The 17,665-nt window shown below is 37.0% G+C and overlaps 1 protein-coding gene across 14 annotated transcripts in view; it reads left to right on the top strand.

The window, feature by feature from the left end:
- Positions 1 to 13,751, top strand: part of UBR5 (ubiquitin protein ligase E3 component n-recognin 5) — an 87,307-nt gene extending 73,556 nt beyond the window's left edge. For 9 of the 14 annotated variants that reach the window (XM_027883424.1, XM_027883426.1, XM_027883425.1 and 6 more), the window contains 18 exons: positions 929 to 1,002; positions 1,589 to 1,761; positions 1,861 to 1,974; positions 2,542 to 2,762; positions 3,373 to 3,493; positions 3,611 to 3,718; positions 3,980 to 4,223; positions 4,804 to 4,915; positions 5,445 to 5,589; positions 5,908 to 6,038; positions 6,926 to 6,986; positions 7,288 to 7,463; positions 7,831 to 7,915; positions 8,628 to 8,783; positions 9,152 to 9,265; positions 10,623 to 10,767; positions 11,372 to 11,457; positions 12,567 to 13,751. In XM_027883424.1, the coding sequence (XP_027739225.1) occupies positions 929 to 1,002; positions 1,589 to 1,761; positions 1,861 to 1,974; positions 2,542 to 2,762; positions 3,373 to 3,493; positions 3,611 to 3,718; positions 3,980 to 4,223; positions 4,804 to 4,915; positions 5,445 to 5,589; positions 5,908 to 6,038; positions 6,926 to 6,986; positions 7,288 to 7,463; positions 7,831 to 7,915; positions 8,628 to 8,783; positions 9,152 to 9,265; positions 10,623 to 10,767; positions 11,372 to 11,457; positions 12,567 to 12,779 (2,479 nt within the window). In that variant the 3' untranslated portion in view covers positions 12,780 to 13,751. The remainder of the gene's footprint in view (positions 1 to 928; positions 1,003 to 1,588; positions 1,762 to 1,860; positions 1,975 to 2,541; positions 2,763 to 3,372; positions 3,494 to 3,610; positions 3,719 to 3,979; positions 4,224 to 4,803; positions 4,916 to 5,444; positions 5,590 to 5,907; positions 6,039 to 6,925; positions 6,987 to 7,287; positions 7,464 to 7,830; positions 7,916 to 8,627; positions 8,784 to 9,151; positions 9,266 to 10,622; positions 10,768 to 11,371; positions 11,458 to 12,566) is intronic. The other 5 variants (XM_027883421.1, XM_027883416.1, XM_027883420.1 and 2 more) reach the window with 2 other exon arrangements.
- Positions 13,752 to 17,665: the final 3,914 nt, after the last annotated feature.

Raw genomic sequence — 17,665 nt, 5'->3', positions numbered from 1 at the left:
CTAAAATACAAGGTATATTTTAGATATATATTGGACTGCTACTTTAGTCTTGGTAATGTGAGATTATGACCTCAAAATGTATACCAGAGGGTGCTGTTGTCAACAGTAGTTTCCTCACAAGTAAGAATGATATAGTACAATAACCAAGTTTTTGTACTGTCCAACTTGAGTTGTTACTGCCACAGCTTTAAGTCTTTTCCAGGCAATATGATACTTCTGGAAGCCGCTTTTTCCAAAAAAACTGACATATTGAAATCTGTCTAATAACTGATCATCAAAGAACTGTGAAATTCTCATGAAATACGTCTAAAATTGTGAAGGCCTAGACCTTTTCAATAAAAATAAATGATTCAAATAGTCTGTTGCTTCTGTTACATGACATTTTAGTATTCTAGGTCAAGTGAAATTGTGTTGGTCTCCATCTAGTTTCAGAGCACATTTCACAATGCATAAACTGCCAGAAATGACTATTAATTAAAGTTCTTGATTCTTTTTATAATGCAATGAAGTCAATTTTTTTAATGTGCAGATTGCAGACTTACCTGCTGAAATGTGATCAATGACATTATTATTAAATTTTGGAATAGTAGTCACTTGCATATTTCTTCTGCTAATGCAGGGTTCTTAGGATTTTTTTTTTCTTGATATAGTCTTTAAAAACAAGCATATCTATCACTGCCTGAAGCTGTAACTTTTAAGATCAAACTTGATAGAGCCCAGTGGCTCCAAAGGTAACTGTGCTAGTGACGTAGTGAGTGAGTATGTAATGAGTAGTTCTTTACAGTACTTTGGTTTTAGAGTGAGTTTGTTCTTGTTATTTATAACTCTTGAGTACACTTCCTGATTGTGCTACAGATGTAAATGTTTTGGCTAATAATTTCTTCAAGGCGATTGACTCTTTTTTTTATTTTCCTTTTTTTTCCCCAAGAACTCGGGAACTTTTGGAACTGGGTCTTGACAATGAAGATTCAGAACATGAAAATGATGATGACACCAATCAAAGTTAGTATACAGAAACACCTATATAGCATACCAAAATGCCAGACTGTCTTAGTGTTTTTTTCCCTTTAGCTAGCTGGAACTTTGAATAAATTTTGCTACTTGTATATGTTACATTAAAGTTGGATTTTTCCAAAAGTTAAATTTTTCTTACCTTTGTTAATTCCCCAAATTTCTTCTGCCATTGCCTGTTTTATTGCCCCTCAGTTCAGGGCTCTCTTTTTTCCTCCTTTCTCTCTAAACTGCAGTATTTGTGTCCTTACTTATCGTTCTACATGACAATATTTAAAATTTGAGTTTTAGCTGATTTTTTTTAATCTGGTGAAACTGCACCTGAAAATGGTAGAATGTGTACTCTAAACAAAGTGTAAAGGTGCCTGTTCAGTAAAGCTAGGTAGAGTAAAAAGAATACAAGTGATGACTAAGCAACTTAATAAAGGTACAGCATTTGTGGGAGCATTCTGTAGAAGTACATTTGCAGAGATACTCCTCCAGTCAGATAGCTAAGAGGGAAGGATATTAATTTTCAGTGTTTTAAATCCTTTGCTTTTATAACTGTAAAAACTGATTTGAAATCTCTGATATTTAGGTGCTACACTCAACGACAAAGATGAGGACTCCCTCCCAGCAGAGACTGGCCAAAACCATCCATTTTTCAGAAGATCAGACTCTATGACGTTCCTGGGCTGCATTCCACCCAATCCTTTTGAGGTTCCTCTGGCAGAGGCCATCCCCCTGGCAGACCAGCCTCACCTATTACAGGTGACATCAGAGATGGTGTTCTGGAAGAAAGCTGCAGTTTGCTTTTTCATTCCTAACTGAAGTATATTATTTACCCAGAATGCTTTTGTTACTTTTCAGCCAAATGCTCGCAAAGAAGATCTGTTTGGCCGACCCAGTCAAGGTCTGTATTCATCTTCTGCCAACACTGGGAAATGCTTAATGGAAGTTACAGTGGATAGAAACTGCCTTGAGGTAAATACAAAGTTTTTTTTATTGTAAACAATATGGTAGTTTAAACTAGTACCTTTATTCCTTAAAAAGACACTCAAGTGTTTTCAGAGAGAATTTCAAGTAGCTTTCAGAATGATAATTTCAAAGCCCAGTGCATGTGAAAACTTGGATTTTTTTCTGTAAAGTATACTTATTTTTTAAAATATAGGAACTTCTATGATCATTGATTTATAGCAAATTTCAAGTAATTTTTGAGTTAATTTTGAAATGCCAATTATATATGTGATAGAAAGATTTAAGTCTCCCTACAGCCCAGCAGAATTGACTTGCCATTAGGTTGAGCATTAAATGGCAAGGATATTAAACGCAAGCGTAAAGTGGGGAAAATGTTTTGTTTGGTTTTTTTGTTGTTGTTGTTTTGTTTTGGGGGGGTAATTTTTTTGAAATTATGGTGTTAACTTTGTTCTAACAGGTCAATTATTGTGCTCAGTTTTGTGCGATTTAAAATACACGTGTATGTATATATGTGCTAAAAAAGCCTTTAGAATGCTTTGAAAGTGCAATTAAATTTTACTGCTTCTTGTTTAGGTTCTTCCGACTAAAATGTCTTATGCAGCCAACTTAAAAAATGTTATGAGCATGCAAAATCGGCAAAAGAAGGAAGGAGAGGAACAAAATGTGCCTACAGAAGAATCTGAGAGTTCAAAACCAGGGCCTTCAGCTCATGATCTTGCAGCACAACTGAAAAGCAGCTTGTTGGCAGAGATAGGATTGACAGAAAGTGAAGGGCCACCTCTCACATCTTTCAGGTACTTGAGTTAAAAATTAGTCAATGTAATATATTTCTGAACTGATAAACAGATGTTTGCGACTCTGAAAAAGTATTTTTATGTTAAAATGGGTAGCTTAATTTAGTTTGAATTTGTAGTTTGTGATTGATAGTAGTTTCTAAAGTGAACAGTAGAACAGTCTTCAAAGAGATTTGCGCAAACTGTAGACAAAGTCCTTTACTCCCTGACTTCCTGCTGCAGACTTACTATGATGTCCTGGGTAGCTGAGTTTAACAATTAGAATTGACAGCCATCTGTATCTGATGGTGCTGACCATACTTCATGCAGTCAGCGATTGAACTGCACTCATGTTAAATTACAGCTTTTTAAAATAAATCCAAGTCTTGATGGAAGGAAGACCAGTAACAGTGAGCTCCATATAGGAGCAAAGTTATATGCTTTTAGAGTAATTTCTCTTTGGAAACACGACGTGTGTTTCAGCTGAAACTAAGTAGTTCCATGTGCTTCTGTCCACAAACTTAGTCCACGGTGTTGTTTATCAGAAAAAAAACTTAGTTGGTGAAGTACACAAAATGAGTCTGAAATTTAACTTGATTTCACATCTGTCATTTCTCCCCCCTCCTGTCAGGCCGCAGTGTAGCTTCATGGGCATGGTTATATCTCATGACATGTTGCTGGGACGTTGGCGCCTTTCATTAGAGTTGTTCGGTAGAGTATTCATGGAAGATGTTGGAGCAGAGCCTGGATCGGTATGTACTTCTCTGTGTAAGGACAGTTCCTCTTGCAAATAAGTTATGACACTCTCATTATTCTGATTTTGTGTTTCGTTTTGTTTGTTTGTTTGTTTGTTTGTTTTTTATTTTAAGATCTTGACTGAATTAGGTGGTTTTGAAGTAAAGGAGTCAAAATTCCGCAGGGAGATGGAAAAACTTAGAAACCAGCAATCAAGGGATTTAACGTTGGAGGTAAAAAATGTTAGTTTATCTTCTGAATTTTTTTTCATTAAGAGTTGAATTATTGCAGCAACTTGATAGGAGCAAGTTGTATTTCAGAGTCTGCAAACAGGTGTCTTAAATGTAAGTTTGGGGGCTGTGTCCAATTACTCTGTAGTTTTTCACAGTCTGACTGGTATTTTCTGAGTCTGTGCAGAAGTGTGCAGAAATTTGTTGTGAAGCTGTAATGCTCTCTCTATGGCGATTGGTAAAGAAAAGAAAACTTTTTTTTTTTCTTACTAGGTTGATCGAGACAGAGACCTCCTAATTCAGCAGACCATGAGGCAGCTGAACAATCATTTCGGCCGCAGGTGTGCCACCACTCCCATGGCCGTACACAGGGTGAAAGTTACGTTTAAGGATGAGCCCGGAGAAGGCAGTGGTGTGGCACGAAGCTTTTACACTGCTATCGCACAGGCTTTTCTGTCAAACGAGAAACTGCCAAATCTAGACTGTATTCAGAATGCCAACAAGGGAACCCATACAAGTAAGTGATGCAGAGCAGTTAATCTACGGAAAACATTCATACGAGCCTTGGGTGCTTTTTTTACATTGAAATACTTGGCATTGTGTCAGAGATGTCTTCTGTTAGCTCAGCACGGGATCTGTGAAAATTGCATGTTACTTCTCTGAGGCAAGGAAATTAGTTTTTTTTCCTGCTTTCAGAAACAAGAAGTTACTGTTTTTCTTGAAACAAGAGTCTGCTTTAGATGCTCACAGCTTTTTTTAAGCATCCTTTTCTCCAGTAGGTAATAATTGTCGAGATTTTAGCTATTAAGAGATTACACATTTTAATATGGCTGCTCCATCTGACTTTTCACAAGTATGTTATAATGTTTTTTGAAAGTATATATAAACACTCAAAGTATTTTGTCATTCCGAAGTTGCTAAAAATATTTCAAGTTCCTTAAAGTTTGGCCGAACCTCAGTCACTACTTCAAGTGAAGTGGTTCTGCTTCACTGATGTCTGTTAAGCTCTTCCAAAACTGAAACTTTCCTTACCCTGAAACTTAGGTAGGGGAGTGAAATATAAAGATGATTAGTTTATGAGGTTTTCTGCCCTTCAGGTCTGATGCAGAGATTGCGAAATAGGGGAGAGAGAGATCGGGAAAGGGAGCGAGAGAGAGAAATGAGGAGAAGTAGTGGCTTGCGAACTGGTTCTCGGAGAGATAGGGATAGGTAAGTGATAAATTTTAATTTGTTAAAGATACTTTGTCGAATAGAACAATTGCCTCGGATATCTTCAGGAAAGATACTTTCACTTCCTCCAGTTAAAGGAGTCTTTTTCATTTTCAGGAGCAATTTGCTGGGTAATTTCTTGAAATTCAGTATATACCTTCAATTCTTTAAAGAATAATTATGCTTACTTTAGCATTGATAGATGATGTCTTAACCATAGGCCATCAATTTCTACTGCCAAAACAATAACAAAACCTTGTGTACTAGAATAAAATTGTGAGGTGGTTTAGAAACAATGTTGCCATCGGTGGCATGTCCGACTGCTGTATCCAAAATACTAGTAATATTAAAATCTCTGGTTCATTTTGGTTCTCTCTTTCTGATTCATTCTCTCCAAGCAGCTATGAGCAACACTACTATTCCAGCATTAGAGCTAATACTAATCTGAATCTGTGTGCAAACGATATTGTTCCAGAGGATTTTTGCATATTTCCTCTGAAATGAGTACAAACTGCTCTGATTTTTAAAGGGACTTCAGAAGACAACTGTCCATTGACACACGGCCTTTTAGACCGGCATCAGAAGGAAATCCTAGTGACGACCCTGACCCTCTTCCAGCGCACAGACAAGCCCTCGGAGAACGACTCTACCCTCGAGTACAAGCAATGCAACCAGTAAGACTTCTCTAACACCCTTAATGATTGTTCTTGTCATCTTTTAATGTAAAAACTGATTTCCTTATCCATGAATATTTAACATATCTGAAAATAATTGAACACATAGGACTGATTTTATACTATTTGTCATTTTCTTAAGGTTTTGGTTTTGTAATTTGTTGTTTAGCTTCAAAGGTATCTTGGAATGCATTCTATATTTAATATAATTATATTTAATGCATTCTATATTTAAAATACCAAAACTTTCATAAAGCAGTATTTGAAAATGAGAGAACTGGAGGAGAATAGTAAGACCTATCATTCCTTTATCCCCAGGCATTTGCAAGTAAAATCACAGGAATGTTGTTGGAATTGTCTCCTGCTCAGCTGCTTCTTTTACTAGCTAGTGAAGATTCCCTTAGAGCAAGAGTTGATGAAGCAATGGAACTCATTATTGCACATGGCAGGTAAAGTATTAAGAATTTAGATAAGAAGTGAGAACTGATTTTGTGGCCAAAGAACTTGTACTTTCTGTATTTAACTCCTATAAATGCAGTTATTCTTTGATATTCTAGATATTTTTCTTTAAGCAAGTGACTTACTGGCTTTAGTTTAATCTATTGTGACTGGTTTCAGAATATGACAATTTTTTATCAAAAGCTGAAAAGGACTTGGGGGTGCTGGTGGCTGGGAGGCTGGACATGGCCCAGCAATGTGCCCTTGCAGGCCAGAAAGCCAGTTGTATCCTGGGCTGCATCAAAAGCAGCGTGGCCAGCAGGATGAGGGAGGGGATTCTGCCCCTTCTCTTGTTGAGATCCCACTTTGAGTGTTGCATCCAGCTCTGGGGTCCTCAGCATGGGAAGGACATTGACCTGTTGGACTGAGTCCAGAGGAGGGCCACCACATTAATCAGAGGGATGGAGCACCTCTCCTACAAGGAAAGGCTGAGAGAATTGGATTGTACAGCCTGGAAAAGAGAAGGCTTAGGGTTGATCTAATTGCAGCCTTCCAGTACCTGAAGGGAGCCTACAAGGGCATGCAGTGACAGGACAAGGGAGAATGGCTTCGAAATGAAAGAGAGTAGGTTTAGATTAGATAGTAGGAAAAAAATCTTTGCTGTGAGGGTGATGACGCACTGGCACAGGTTGCCCAGAGAAGTTGTGGATGCTCAGTCCCTGGAAGCGTTCAAGGCCAGGCTGGATGGAGCTCTGAGAAACCTGGTCTGCTGGAAAGTGTGCCTGCCCACAGGAGGGGTGTTGGAAATAGATGATCTTTAAGGTCCCTTTCAATCCAGACTATTCTGCGATTCTTTGATTCTCTGAAATTAAATCTGCCTTTTTATTCCCTTTTCAAGGGAGAATGGTGCTGACAGCATATTGGATCTTGGATTGCTAGACTCTTCAGATAAAGTGCAGGTAACAGCAAATGAAATTTACGCACGATTCAGTTGTATGAGTTAATTTTAAAAATGCAAGCAACTGGAACCTTTATCATGCAACACAAAGTTCTGTTTAATCATATTCTGGAGTTATCTTTTTTATTTTCTGTTGAAAAGATTAAACAGTAATTAGTCAAAAGTTTAAAATTACCATTGAGAAATACAGAAATTTTTAATGAATGGAACTTCAATCTTTGGGTCTAGTAGCAAATAGCCTGTTGATGTGTGTCAGTAACTGGAGGTAAACTTGCTAATTGCTATTCTGACTTTCAAACCAGGAAAATAGAAAACGACATGGATCCAGCCGCAGTGTAGTAGATATGGAATTAGACGATACAGATGATGGGGATGATAATGCACCACTTTTCTACCAACCTGGAAAACGAGGGTTTTATACACCAAGACCTGGTAAAAACACAGACGCAAGGCTGAATTGTTTCCGAAACATTGGCAGGTATGCTCCTATTAACTTTCTAGTCTGAAAAAATTTAAAAGACAAACATATACAAGAGCAGGGAAAGTACCAATGGTCCAAGTGGGAAGAACTTTTTTTTTTATTTTCTCTATTTCTCACTCTGAGCTAAATAGTGGGGAATTTGCATACATCAACTTGAGGTTTCTTTTCCTGTAAATTTTAATTTTTCATGAACTTATTTTTAATTATGTATGTCTATGATTTTCTTTTGTGGACTGATATGACTGGAAAGCTAGCTGCAACCTAATTCTTAGAATATATATAGACTTTTTTAATGTGAGTTTTCTGAAAGATCTCGAGTGTGATTTCTGCTGTACCAAAACAAACTCCAAACATTTATTTTCAGAATCCTAGGTTTGTGCTTGTTGCAGAATGAACTATGTCCCATCACGTTAAATAGACACGTAATCAAATTTCTACTTAGCAGAAAGGTAAGTAGAACATATAAATTTTAATTTCCTGTAGTTACTTAAAATCTCATCTTTAAAAACTGGGTTTTTTTTCCTTAACCACTTATGTATTAACTAGACAATAGTATCTTACCTTATAGAAAAACATTTTTCTGGATATTTGAGAAACTCATTAATTTGTAATCAAAGTTTTGCCACAGGTGTAGGTATAATTTAATTCAGAGTGATAATTATCTAAACTTTTGACAAAAATGTTTCCCTGCCCCATTAAACACTAATACTCTGCTGCACATTTCATGCATTAGTCAATGGCATTGTAAATTCTGTCTGATGTAACAAACTTAAACCAAGATTTATTACCGCAGGTCTTTCCTTAAAAACAATTTTGATCACATAATCGATTATACAACGTAGGTATAATCTTTACTGGAAAAGGGTTAATGGCAGAAATGATCCCTAAATATCCCTTTGTATCTTCTAAGAGTGATTTCCTTCTAATTCTTTTCTTCAGGTTTTTCTAGTTGAATTTGTATTCCTTCCAGTAGTCTAATATAAATTCTAAAGTGGGCTGCAAATAGGAGTTTTGACTGCATTTATTTCTGTGTGTTTGTATGCTTTGTTGTGTGGGCTATGCACTGCTGTATGCTAGTGCATAAACCAGGCACAGATCACATAATTTTGAATATACTCTTAAACAACTGGTCTGTTTCAAACATCTGTCTTTTTTCTACAGGTGAACTGGCATGACTTTGCTTTTTTTGATCCGGTTATGTATGAAAGTCTTCGGCAGCTTATCCTTGCTTCCCAGAGTACAGATGCTGATGCAGTGTTTGCAGCGATGGACTTAGCCTTTGCAATAGACCTGTGTAAGGAGGAGGGTGGAGGGCAGGTAAGCACAGCTAAATCTGTGTCTCTGTAGTTTCAGAATTCAATGGTTTATGCAGGTTGTAGTGTACACATAATCCATGCTCTTCTCAGATGGCAGTCGTAACATTTTTCTTTTCCTAGATTCAAATACAGTGTTCTCCACAGACATTGAAGCATGTTTGTTTTTTTTTTTCTTGAGGGTGATGTAGAGCCTGCCATAAAGCCTGACTAGCATAGTCCATCCTAAGGAATCTTTAACTGTACTAGTAAATTTGCTTGTTTTTAGGGGTATAATAAATCAGTAAATCACTGTTTAGCATACTGTGGTGGTTATAATAATCTAATTTCCTTTTCTGCCCCTTTTAAATGGTCCTTGCTTCTTTTCCATAGGTTGAACTTATTTCCAACGGTGTAAATATACCAGTCACTCCTCAGAATGTATATGAGTATGTCCGGGAATATGCAGAACACCGAATGTTGGTAGTAGCGGAACAGCCTCTACATGTAAGTCTTTGGTGGAATGTTTCTAAAAAGAAGAAAAAAAATCTCTAAGATTTAAGTTAGTTAATTATTTTCATTAGGTATTGCTAATCAGGTTTCTTTTGAAGTCTTTTCAGCTTGATTAGAAGTATTTAATTTTGTATTTTGTTTAAATTTTATAGCTATTCATGGAGTACTGTGAAGACCAAGTACTTTGAGCAATTTCTTTTTTTTATAGAGTGAAAGATAATTTCTCTTATCGTAGATCTCATTGTTTAAGTATATATGTTCATTTTTTGAGCTCAAATGGCATGTGTGCTCTTGGAACTTTGGCTTTGTATTTGGCAACTACTTTGTTCTAGTAATTTATCACGTTTGCTTTGTTTATACTTATAAACAGTGATAGAAATTAAAATTCAAAATATTGACATAAGTCGTCTTGAACTTTTGATTTGCATCTTTGTTTTAAAAGGAAAAAATCAGTTATGATACAGACAACTTTGTTCTTATATTACTAGCCTCACAGGAAACCTAAAAATTGGCTAGAAAACCATATTAAAAATATTTTTCTTTTTGAAACCCCTTTAAAATAAAACTTAAGGAACAATATATCTTTAGACAGTTAATGAAGGTCTAGTCTGTCCTACAATGGTACATCTAAACTTGGTCGCTTGTGATGATTTGGTTTCCTGCTGCACGTCTGAGATAGTGAGCTGACTGCCTCTGTGCAGGGAAGAGATCACCTCTGTGCAGCTGTGGTTCAAAACTCTCACAGAAAGAACACGTTCCTAGAATTAAGCTACTTAACTTCCATGTCTGTCTGTATTAATAGTTGGCTCTTTTTTATTTTAAGAGTTGGAAACCATTACACTTGTATTCAACTTGGGATTTACTATAGCAAATTTACTTGTAATATTTGATTTTGAAAACTGAATTTCCAATCTTTTCAGGATATTACTTACTTATTTATATAGAATATATATGTGTGTGTGTAACATTTTTAAAGCAGAGTTGGCACGTTAGGTCCAAAGAAAGGACATTCAAGATGCATTTTTGTTCTCAATTCTTAGATTCAGCACAGCTCAGCAAAATACCTGAACTTTTTAACATTAGAGAGTACAGGTGTTTCTGCTCCTGGTGAAATACTAGCTCAAACCATTACTGCTTTCTTCTGCTGTAGAACGTAGGGTTTAACAGATTGGTGCAGTTCTTTGTTTCAGAAAATTTGCATCTCAGATGATAAAGCTTTGAAAGAAAAGAACAGCTCAGAGAATAAGTTTTGAGTTAATGGTGGATTTCACATGAAACTTTTCAGTAACACATTTCAAGTCAGTCCTAAAGTTTTATGTTTATAATGTGCATCTTGTGGTTTTCACTTAAGGCAATGAGGAAGGGTCTCCTGGATGTACTTCCAAAGAATTCATTAGAAGATTTGACAGCAGAAGATTTCAGGCTTTTGGTAAATGGCTGTGGTGAAGTAAATGTGCAAATGCTAATCAGCTTTACCTCTTTCAATGATGAGTCAGGTATGAAATAACTTACTCAGAAATGGAGTTGCATGGATAACTTAACAGTGTTTGTTCTGTGTGGAGTAGTTACCAGCATTAAACTACCTCTTCAAATTTGACATTAGTTAGTAAGTCAATGAAACCTGTAATAAAATTACGACTTTTTGTTTTGTTTTGTTTGTATTTTTACATTCCTTTGAAAATATTTACCTTCAGTTAGGAGAGGGCGGGGAAAGCACATTTCCCAGCTTTGCTGTCACTTATGTTAAATACAGGGAGCGCATTATTGGTAGTATATCTTTCTTGTGAAAATTGTGACCTAACTGTAGAACTATAAATGGAGTGGATACAAGTCTAATATTTTTTACATAATTTTTAAACTGAATTTAGCTGCAGTTAGGCTTTTTGGGAGGGAGAGGTGGGAGCTGTGCAGAGGTATGTCAGAGTTAGCCTCGCATTCAAGGGTACATGTATTAGTTTTGAAATTATTATTGACTCCAATTAAGGACTTTATGAATGTGCTTGTAGCTGAGATTCAGCTTGCAGTACATGTAAAATGTATCTCTTAATGTTATTGTCCAGTGTACCAGCTGAATTGTGTATCTTTTTTATTTCACACCAGGAGAAAATGCTGAGAAGCTTTTGCAATTCAAGCGTTGGTTTTGGTCCATAGTTGAGAAGATGAGTATGACAGAAAGACAAGATCTCGTAAGTTGCTCATTCCCAATGGAGACATGCAGAAAAACTGGAGTAACTGTGGCATGATTACTTTTTTTTAACTGTAATTAGAGATTTTGTACATGAGGAGTTAAGATAGCAGAGCAGGGTAGTAGCGTTGGGTTAGACTGTCAGTTCTGGAAAGGAGGTGTGAATCCTAAACGTTTGCAACTGAAAGTCAGCATGGTGTGTCCTTATCCATATTCATTGGTCTCTTATGGAAGCACAGTTTTAGTCTGCACAGTTCTTCTTAAGCTGAGTAACTGTGGGTACTCTCTGTGTTGTGGGCTAGTAGGGTTTTGAGGTTTAGTTTTCTTCATGGAACACCTACCCATCTGACTTCTGTGTCTCCCAAGGGCAATATGTGTGCCCTCTCTGGAAGATGTTAGTAATGATACTATGTCCTTCTCAAAGCCCTCTGGGAATAGCTGATGAGAAGCATTAAAGAACAAGATACTGTTCAGGGGGTTTCATTTTGTAAAACTTGCCTGTAAATTGTATTAATTGTACACTTCCTAAAAGTGTTTGCTTTTAACTTTCTACTGCTTAAAGTACTGTCTCTCCCTTACAGTCTATTAAAAAGAAACAAGGATTGCTCTGAAAAGTGGACACTCTAAAGCACATATTTTAAGGAGTATCCATGGTTACTCTTTGGTGGTGACTCAGCTCTGCAAGTCAGTATTTCACACTTGGGACAATAAACCAAATACTCTCCAATATTGTCTGTACCAGTACTACATTCTGTAGTCACTGTTTGGTTTGCAAGGGATTTCTGATGCATTTTATATGGATAGCAGTCACCACCTTCACAGACGATTTGGGGACGTTTCATTTACTGAGGATTTGTTGATACAGGATAATTTTGAGTGCTGCTTTTACCAGTTTTAACAATGAGCAGTTGAGGAAGGAAAGTGGAGGAAGCTACTGCAGAAGCATGTAGTGTGACTATGGAGTCTAGTTGGCATATTGGAGAGAACGTAGTGTGATCAAACTTACTGTGACTACACAGTTCTTTTTTAACCTATTCTCTACACAACATGTAGGCACTATGAATTCCAGCCTTGTAGAGCATGATTTTAAATGCCATCTTCTTTTTTCAGGTTTACTTTTGGACCTCAAGTCCATCATTGCCTGCCAGTGAGGAGGGATTCCAGCCTATGCCATCCATCACAATAAGGCCACCAGATGACCAACATCTTCCTACAGCAAACACTTGCATTTCTCGCCTTTATGTCCCACTCTATTCCTCTAAGCAGATTTTGAAACAAAAATTGTTACTCGCCATTAAGACCAAGAATTTTGGTTTTGTGTAGAGTATAAAAAGTGTGTATTGCTGTGTAATATTACTAGCTAAGTTTTGTAGATTTTTCCATTTGTCTATAAAAGTTTATGAAAGTTAATGCTGTCATACCCCTGGTGGTACTTTAAAGATTTAAATGCAAACATTCCTGTACTAAATTTGTAATGTAAAGGCCTAAGGAGCACTAGCAATTTGTGGTTGCAACTTGCAAATTGTGATTGCAGTTTGCTAGTCAATAACTCCTTTGCCTAACCCCAGCCAAAGATGACAGCAGAACAATATAATTTACACTGTGATTTATCTTTTTGCTGAGGGAAAATATGTAAAATGTTCTGAAAATTCACTGCTGCCTTTGTGGAAAGTGTTTCAGCAAAGGTTCTTGTATAGAGGGAGTAGGGAATTTCAAAATAAAAAATTAAGTATGTTCTGTGTTTTTAACTTTTTTTTAATGGTGTTTAATTTGTGGTTGGCTGCAGTTGTGTATCATGTATATTGAACTTGTAAAAAGTTCCTGACAGCTCAGATCCTCGAGTTGGGATCGTTCACTTATGAAACCACTTTCATTGCAATTTTTGTTCTATTGCATTGAACTCTGGCGCATCAGATACCATCCCTAATATTTTGCATGTAACCTGTACCTTTAGTGTTTTGGTTATTTTCCCCCCCCTGTACATATATGATGAGGCCAATGCACAGTATTTCATAGTTCACAATCAACATTTTTGTATCCTTGTTACAGTGAACAGACAGTCAGGAGATTGTTCCACTACCAGTTCTAACCCAACACTTGTACTACATTATCTAACTATGTAAACTCAGCCTGGGCACTTTCTGGTAACTGTAAAATGTTTATAAGATCATGATTATTGAAGATACATTTTTTGGGAAAACTTCAATGTTCGTGAGCTGCTTAACTTCTTTTGTATCTAGCCTTTTTTTAAGTATCTTGTTACAGTTTTTTAATAAAGAAATTACAGACAAAATACCAAGTCATACTGAAGAAACAATAGTTTTTATTTATTTAGCCATTTATACTTCAGCTAACAGCATACACTAAACATAGTTGTTCATTAAAAATCTGAATTTTGTAGCTGAAAAATTGACATACAGAAGACATTCAGCCCACATTTTACAGTTAGCAGAGAATCCTGAAAGAAACGGGCCAGGCAACCCCTTCTTTTCACAGAACTGATTTGAAGGAAAAGTGGCTTGTTCTGAAAAATCTCAAGGTAATTAGGTTAGAATAAAATTCTCCAACTGCATTGTATGTTCCCTTTTGAAGTGGCTGGTTGCTTTTGTGGAGGGCAGTCTTTGACTTATGACTTCTTTTCCCTAACGATTGAGAGATTTTTGAGAGTTAGGAATTAATTAATAAAGGAGGGAGATACTTTTTCTGTGTCAAAAACAAATTTCTGACAGCTTAGCAGACTGAAGTATTGAAGGGGTAAGAGCTTTTGTGGTGGTGATGTTACCCCTCCTTCTTGCTTCATCAACCCCAGGAGTCCATGTTAGTGGGTTTTTTTTCATCCTTTTGTTGGGAAGAGCTAAACTAATGTTCCATCAAAATCCAGGTGGAACTCACCTTTGCCAGAGCTCCACTGGGTTTTCCTTTCTATCAGCTAGTCTGAGGATGACCAGAAGTTACCTACATCTGATTTTCAAAAAAGCCTCTGTTTTCATGATTTATTTAGTTGCTAGAGATACGTAGTACAGTATAACAAAGTCTCATCACCAATTGCCAAATTGATGCTAAAAATCCTGGTTTCTAAATAAGGTTGTTCCAGGCTTGTGTAGTTAAACTACAGATAAATTAAACAGACATAGAATTATTTCTGCACATACTAATGACTCCTAATTCGTCATCCTAGAAAAGATAATTTCAATGTACGAGGACTGGAGTTGGTTCGAGATTTCCTGTTGTGACCTCCAGTGTACCTAAAGTTCAAAGCTTATCAGATTTTGCTATGCTAGTATCAGTTAAAAATAAAAAGCAGTACAGCCTCACAAATCTAGATGGAGGTGTTTGGTATGGCTGCTCTCTATTACTAAGGAGGGTAAGTTACAAAGGTACAGAGCAACATATACCTTATGCCAGGATTTCAAGCTAGTGTAATTATTTCCATTACCAAAACTGCCTCTAACTGAAGTGTGTAAAGTTAGTAGAAAGCAAAAAAAAGAAACTGTAGAATAGGCATCCAATCTACAGTCTGTAAAATAAAGCTCTCTCCCTCACAAAGCTTTGTGAGGCTTGATGTACTAAAAAGTATCCAATGCCCTTGGATGAAAGGCCATATATACATGTAAAGTTCTGTGTGTATATATATATATATGTAATGTGTGTATATGTATATAAGTGTATGTGTATGTATAACATATAAATATATGTTATATGTATATATATTTCTGTATATAGCTTAAACATTTTTTAAGTCCTGTAATGTATAGCTAGACAGAAGTTATGCAGATAACACAGTAGCTCACCATATATACACACACAAGGCATTCTGATAAGTAGAGAGGGAATTTAGAATGATTTATGCTGTCATTGACTTGAAATGTGTATGTAGCTTTTTAAATAGCTTTTTTTCCTCTGTATGGTATATTTAAACTATATCAAGATTTTAATAAGAAAAATGTTTATTAAAATCATACACCTCCTCTCCCTTTGACTTAAGCCCTTCTGTTAGTTCACTTAAAATGTGGTAAAGAAACTAGCTAAAGGAAAATTTTGTAATGTTTACACTTTTTTAATAGTCTATATCGCTAGCTGTTAATAACTGCTGAAAGAGGAGATAAAGGTAGCTACTAATAAAATGTTACAATCAACTACTAGAGTAGTTCCTAATCTGAATCTAGGGAAAACTGACATTGTAGTTCTAACTTCCATGGCTGATTCTTGGCGTTGGTTTCTCTTCCTTAGCTAGCTATATCCAACACAGAAGGTAATCGCTTGCTTCAGCTTTGATAATTTTCCAGGAGTGAAAAACTGTATGGACTTGTCATCATGTGGCCCTTCCCATCTGTTTGGTTTGGGAGTGACTTTCCTTCCTGCAAGTTAGTCATTTGGCCATAAGATAACTGGTAAATTTGTGAATCCAAAGTAATACCCTTGTTCAGCAGCATTCAGGGAGGCAGAGGAAATTTTCCTCATCTCTTCAACTATGTCTGTTTTTGCAATTGTGCAAATTACAGACACTTGCTGTTTTTCAAAAGCTTCCTTCCACATGTGCATCTGAAGAGAAGTGTGTAGACAGCAGGTAGCTGTGCAGGCAGGCAGAAGTTTCCCAGTAAGCACCACCACCTCCCATGAGTTGGCTTCTCAGGGGAGCCCGAACTCAGCACGGCTCTTGGTCACTCTTAACACCACGTGAAAGATTGTTCAGTAGGTTTGTAGTAACCTCCTCTTCAGATGCTGATTGCTGTGCCCTAACTCCCTTTTTATCGTGTCCTATGACCTGTGGATCATCTCTCTGTGTGTGCATCTGTAAATGCCATTCTGAGCTGCTTCTGTGTCTGCACTCGCTTCACTGACACTTGCATTTCTCTGGCTTCCGCCCTGTACGGCAAACTACAGATACCTCACTCAGTAGCTTTGATTCCCTTTCTCTCGTCAAGCTTTGTAGGATTTGACCTTTTTTCTGAGCTCTTAAAATTGTCTATTCAATAACAGGTCTGCTTAAGTCAAATAGAAAATTTTACAAGTTTGTATTAACTGGATTTCAGCACTTGTAGCATTAACTTACCGTGAGGTGGGATGAATGTGCACACACATTTAAAGTGGGCAGGTGAATGGGTCAAGTGAAAGCATCAGTGACTATAGTCCTTGAACTGACAGTGCTGGAAGTTCCCACATGGTCTGTGTGGGGAGGATGCCAACAGGCTTCACAGCTGGAATCTGGCCTCCATCACAGCAGGACTTCCAAGCATCATCAGGAGCTCTGGTGCGTCCTTTGCTAGTTGGAAATTGCTTTTGTGATTTTCATTTGCAGCTCTTTGAGTATCTTACTCAGCAGATTTGCTGAATTGAGAAGCAGGGAGGGCTTTTAATTTTTTATATCTCTTTTAAGGATTTTTTTGTGGAGTTGTCTAAAAGGATAACTTGAGAGGATGTTTTGCTTAAAACACAGTCCTGTGAAAGACTATTCCCCCCCCCCCCTTGCCAATGGCTTAATATAAAGGTATTTTTTGTCTGTTATCACCGTGAATTACTACCATAGTAATAGATGTTAGTATAACAAGGCAGTTGATTGCTCCCAGGTGTTTCAAGACGTTTTTTGCCTAATGGTGAAACTTTTCAGTATTCCTTTGTCCAGTGGCTGTGGCAGCTAACACAAATGCCTATGCTTAAATACTGTAGTCATGTGAACCTACTGGAAAATAGGCTGTTGCCACAACTTAGGATAAAGTTTCTCTGCTAGGAGATTTAGGGGAATTTGATGCTTTAGACATACTGAAATGATTCAGAAATTGATTCTCCTACAGTGAACAGTACTAAGCCGAAAAGCAGATTTGACTTCAATTTGTAAATGAAAAATTTTCAATTTGACTGAAATGGTATTTTCATATAAAAAAATAAATTTATAAACCATTTTTAAAAGGCATCTAAGTATTCCCACAAAAAGTAACACTTTTTGGGGGAGGGAGGGAAGAGGCATTATAGTTAAAGCAGTGATGACTGCATTTGGAATGCCTTAGTAGATAAAATTTTGGGACTTACTTAGCCTTCCTGTGAAAGTGCAAGTTTTGGGAACACAAAGCTGTGCTAATGAGCCTGTCAGGTCCGCGTCTGTCCAGTAGTGCACCCACAATGTGTGCTGCTGCTGCACCTCCAGTAATTGCAATTACCGCAGTGAGAGAGCTGCTTTGGAGACGTTGGCCCCGTTGGCCACCCTGCGGGAG

The sequence above is a fragment of the Empidonax traillii genome, unplaced genomic scaffold (genome assembly GCF_003031625.1).
Source record: "Empidonax traillii isolate 1590-97213 ecotype Southwest subspecies unplaced genomic scaffold, ASM303162v1 scaffold126:size1624879, whole genome shotgun sequence".
Lineage (NCBI taxonomy): Eukaryota > Metazoa > Chordata > Aves > Passeriformes > Tyrannidae > Empidonax > Empidonax traillii.
Note: the sequence above shows the minus strand (reverse complement) of the source record. Positions and strands in the feature narration are given on the sequence as shown.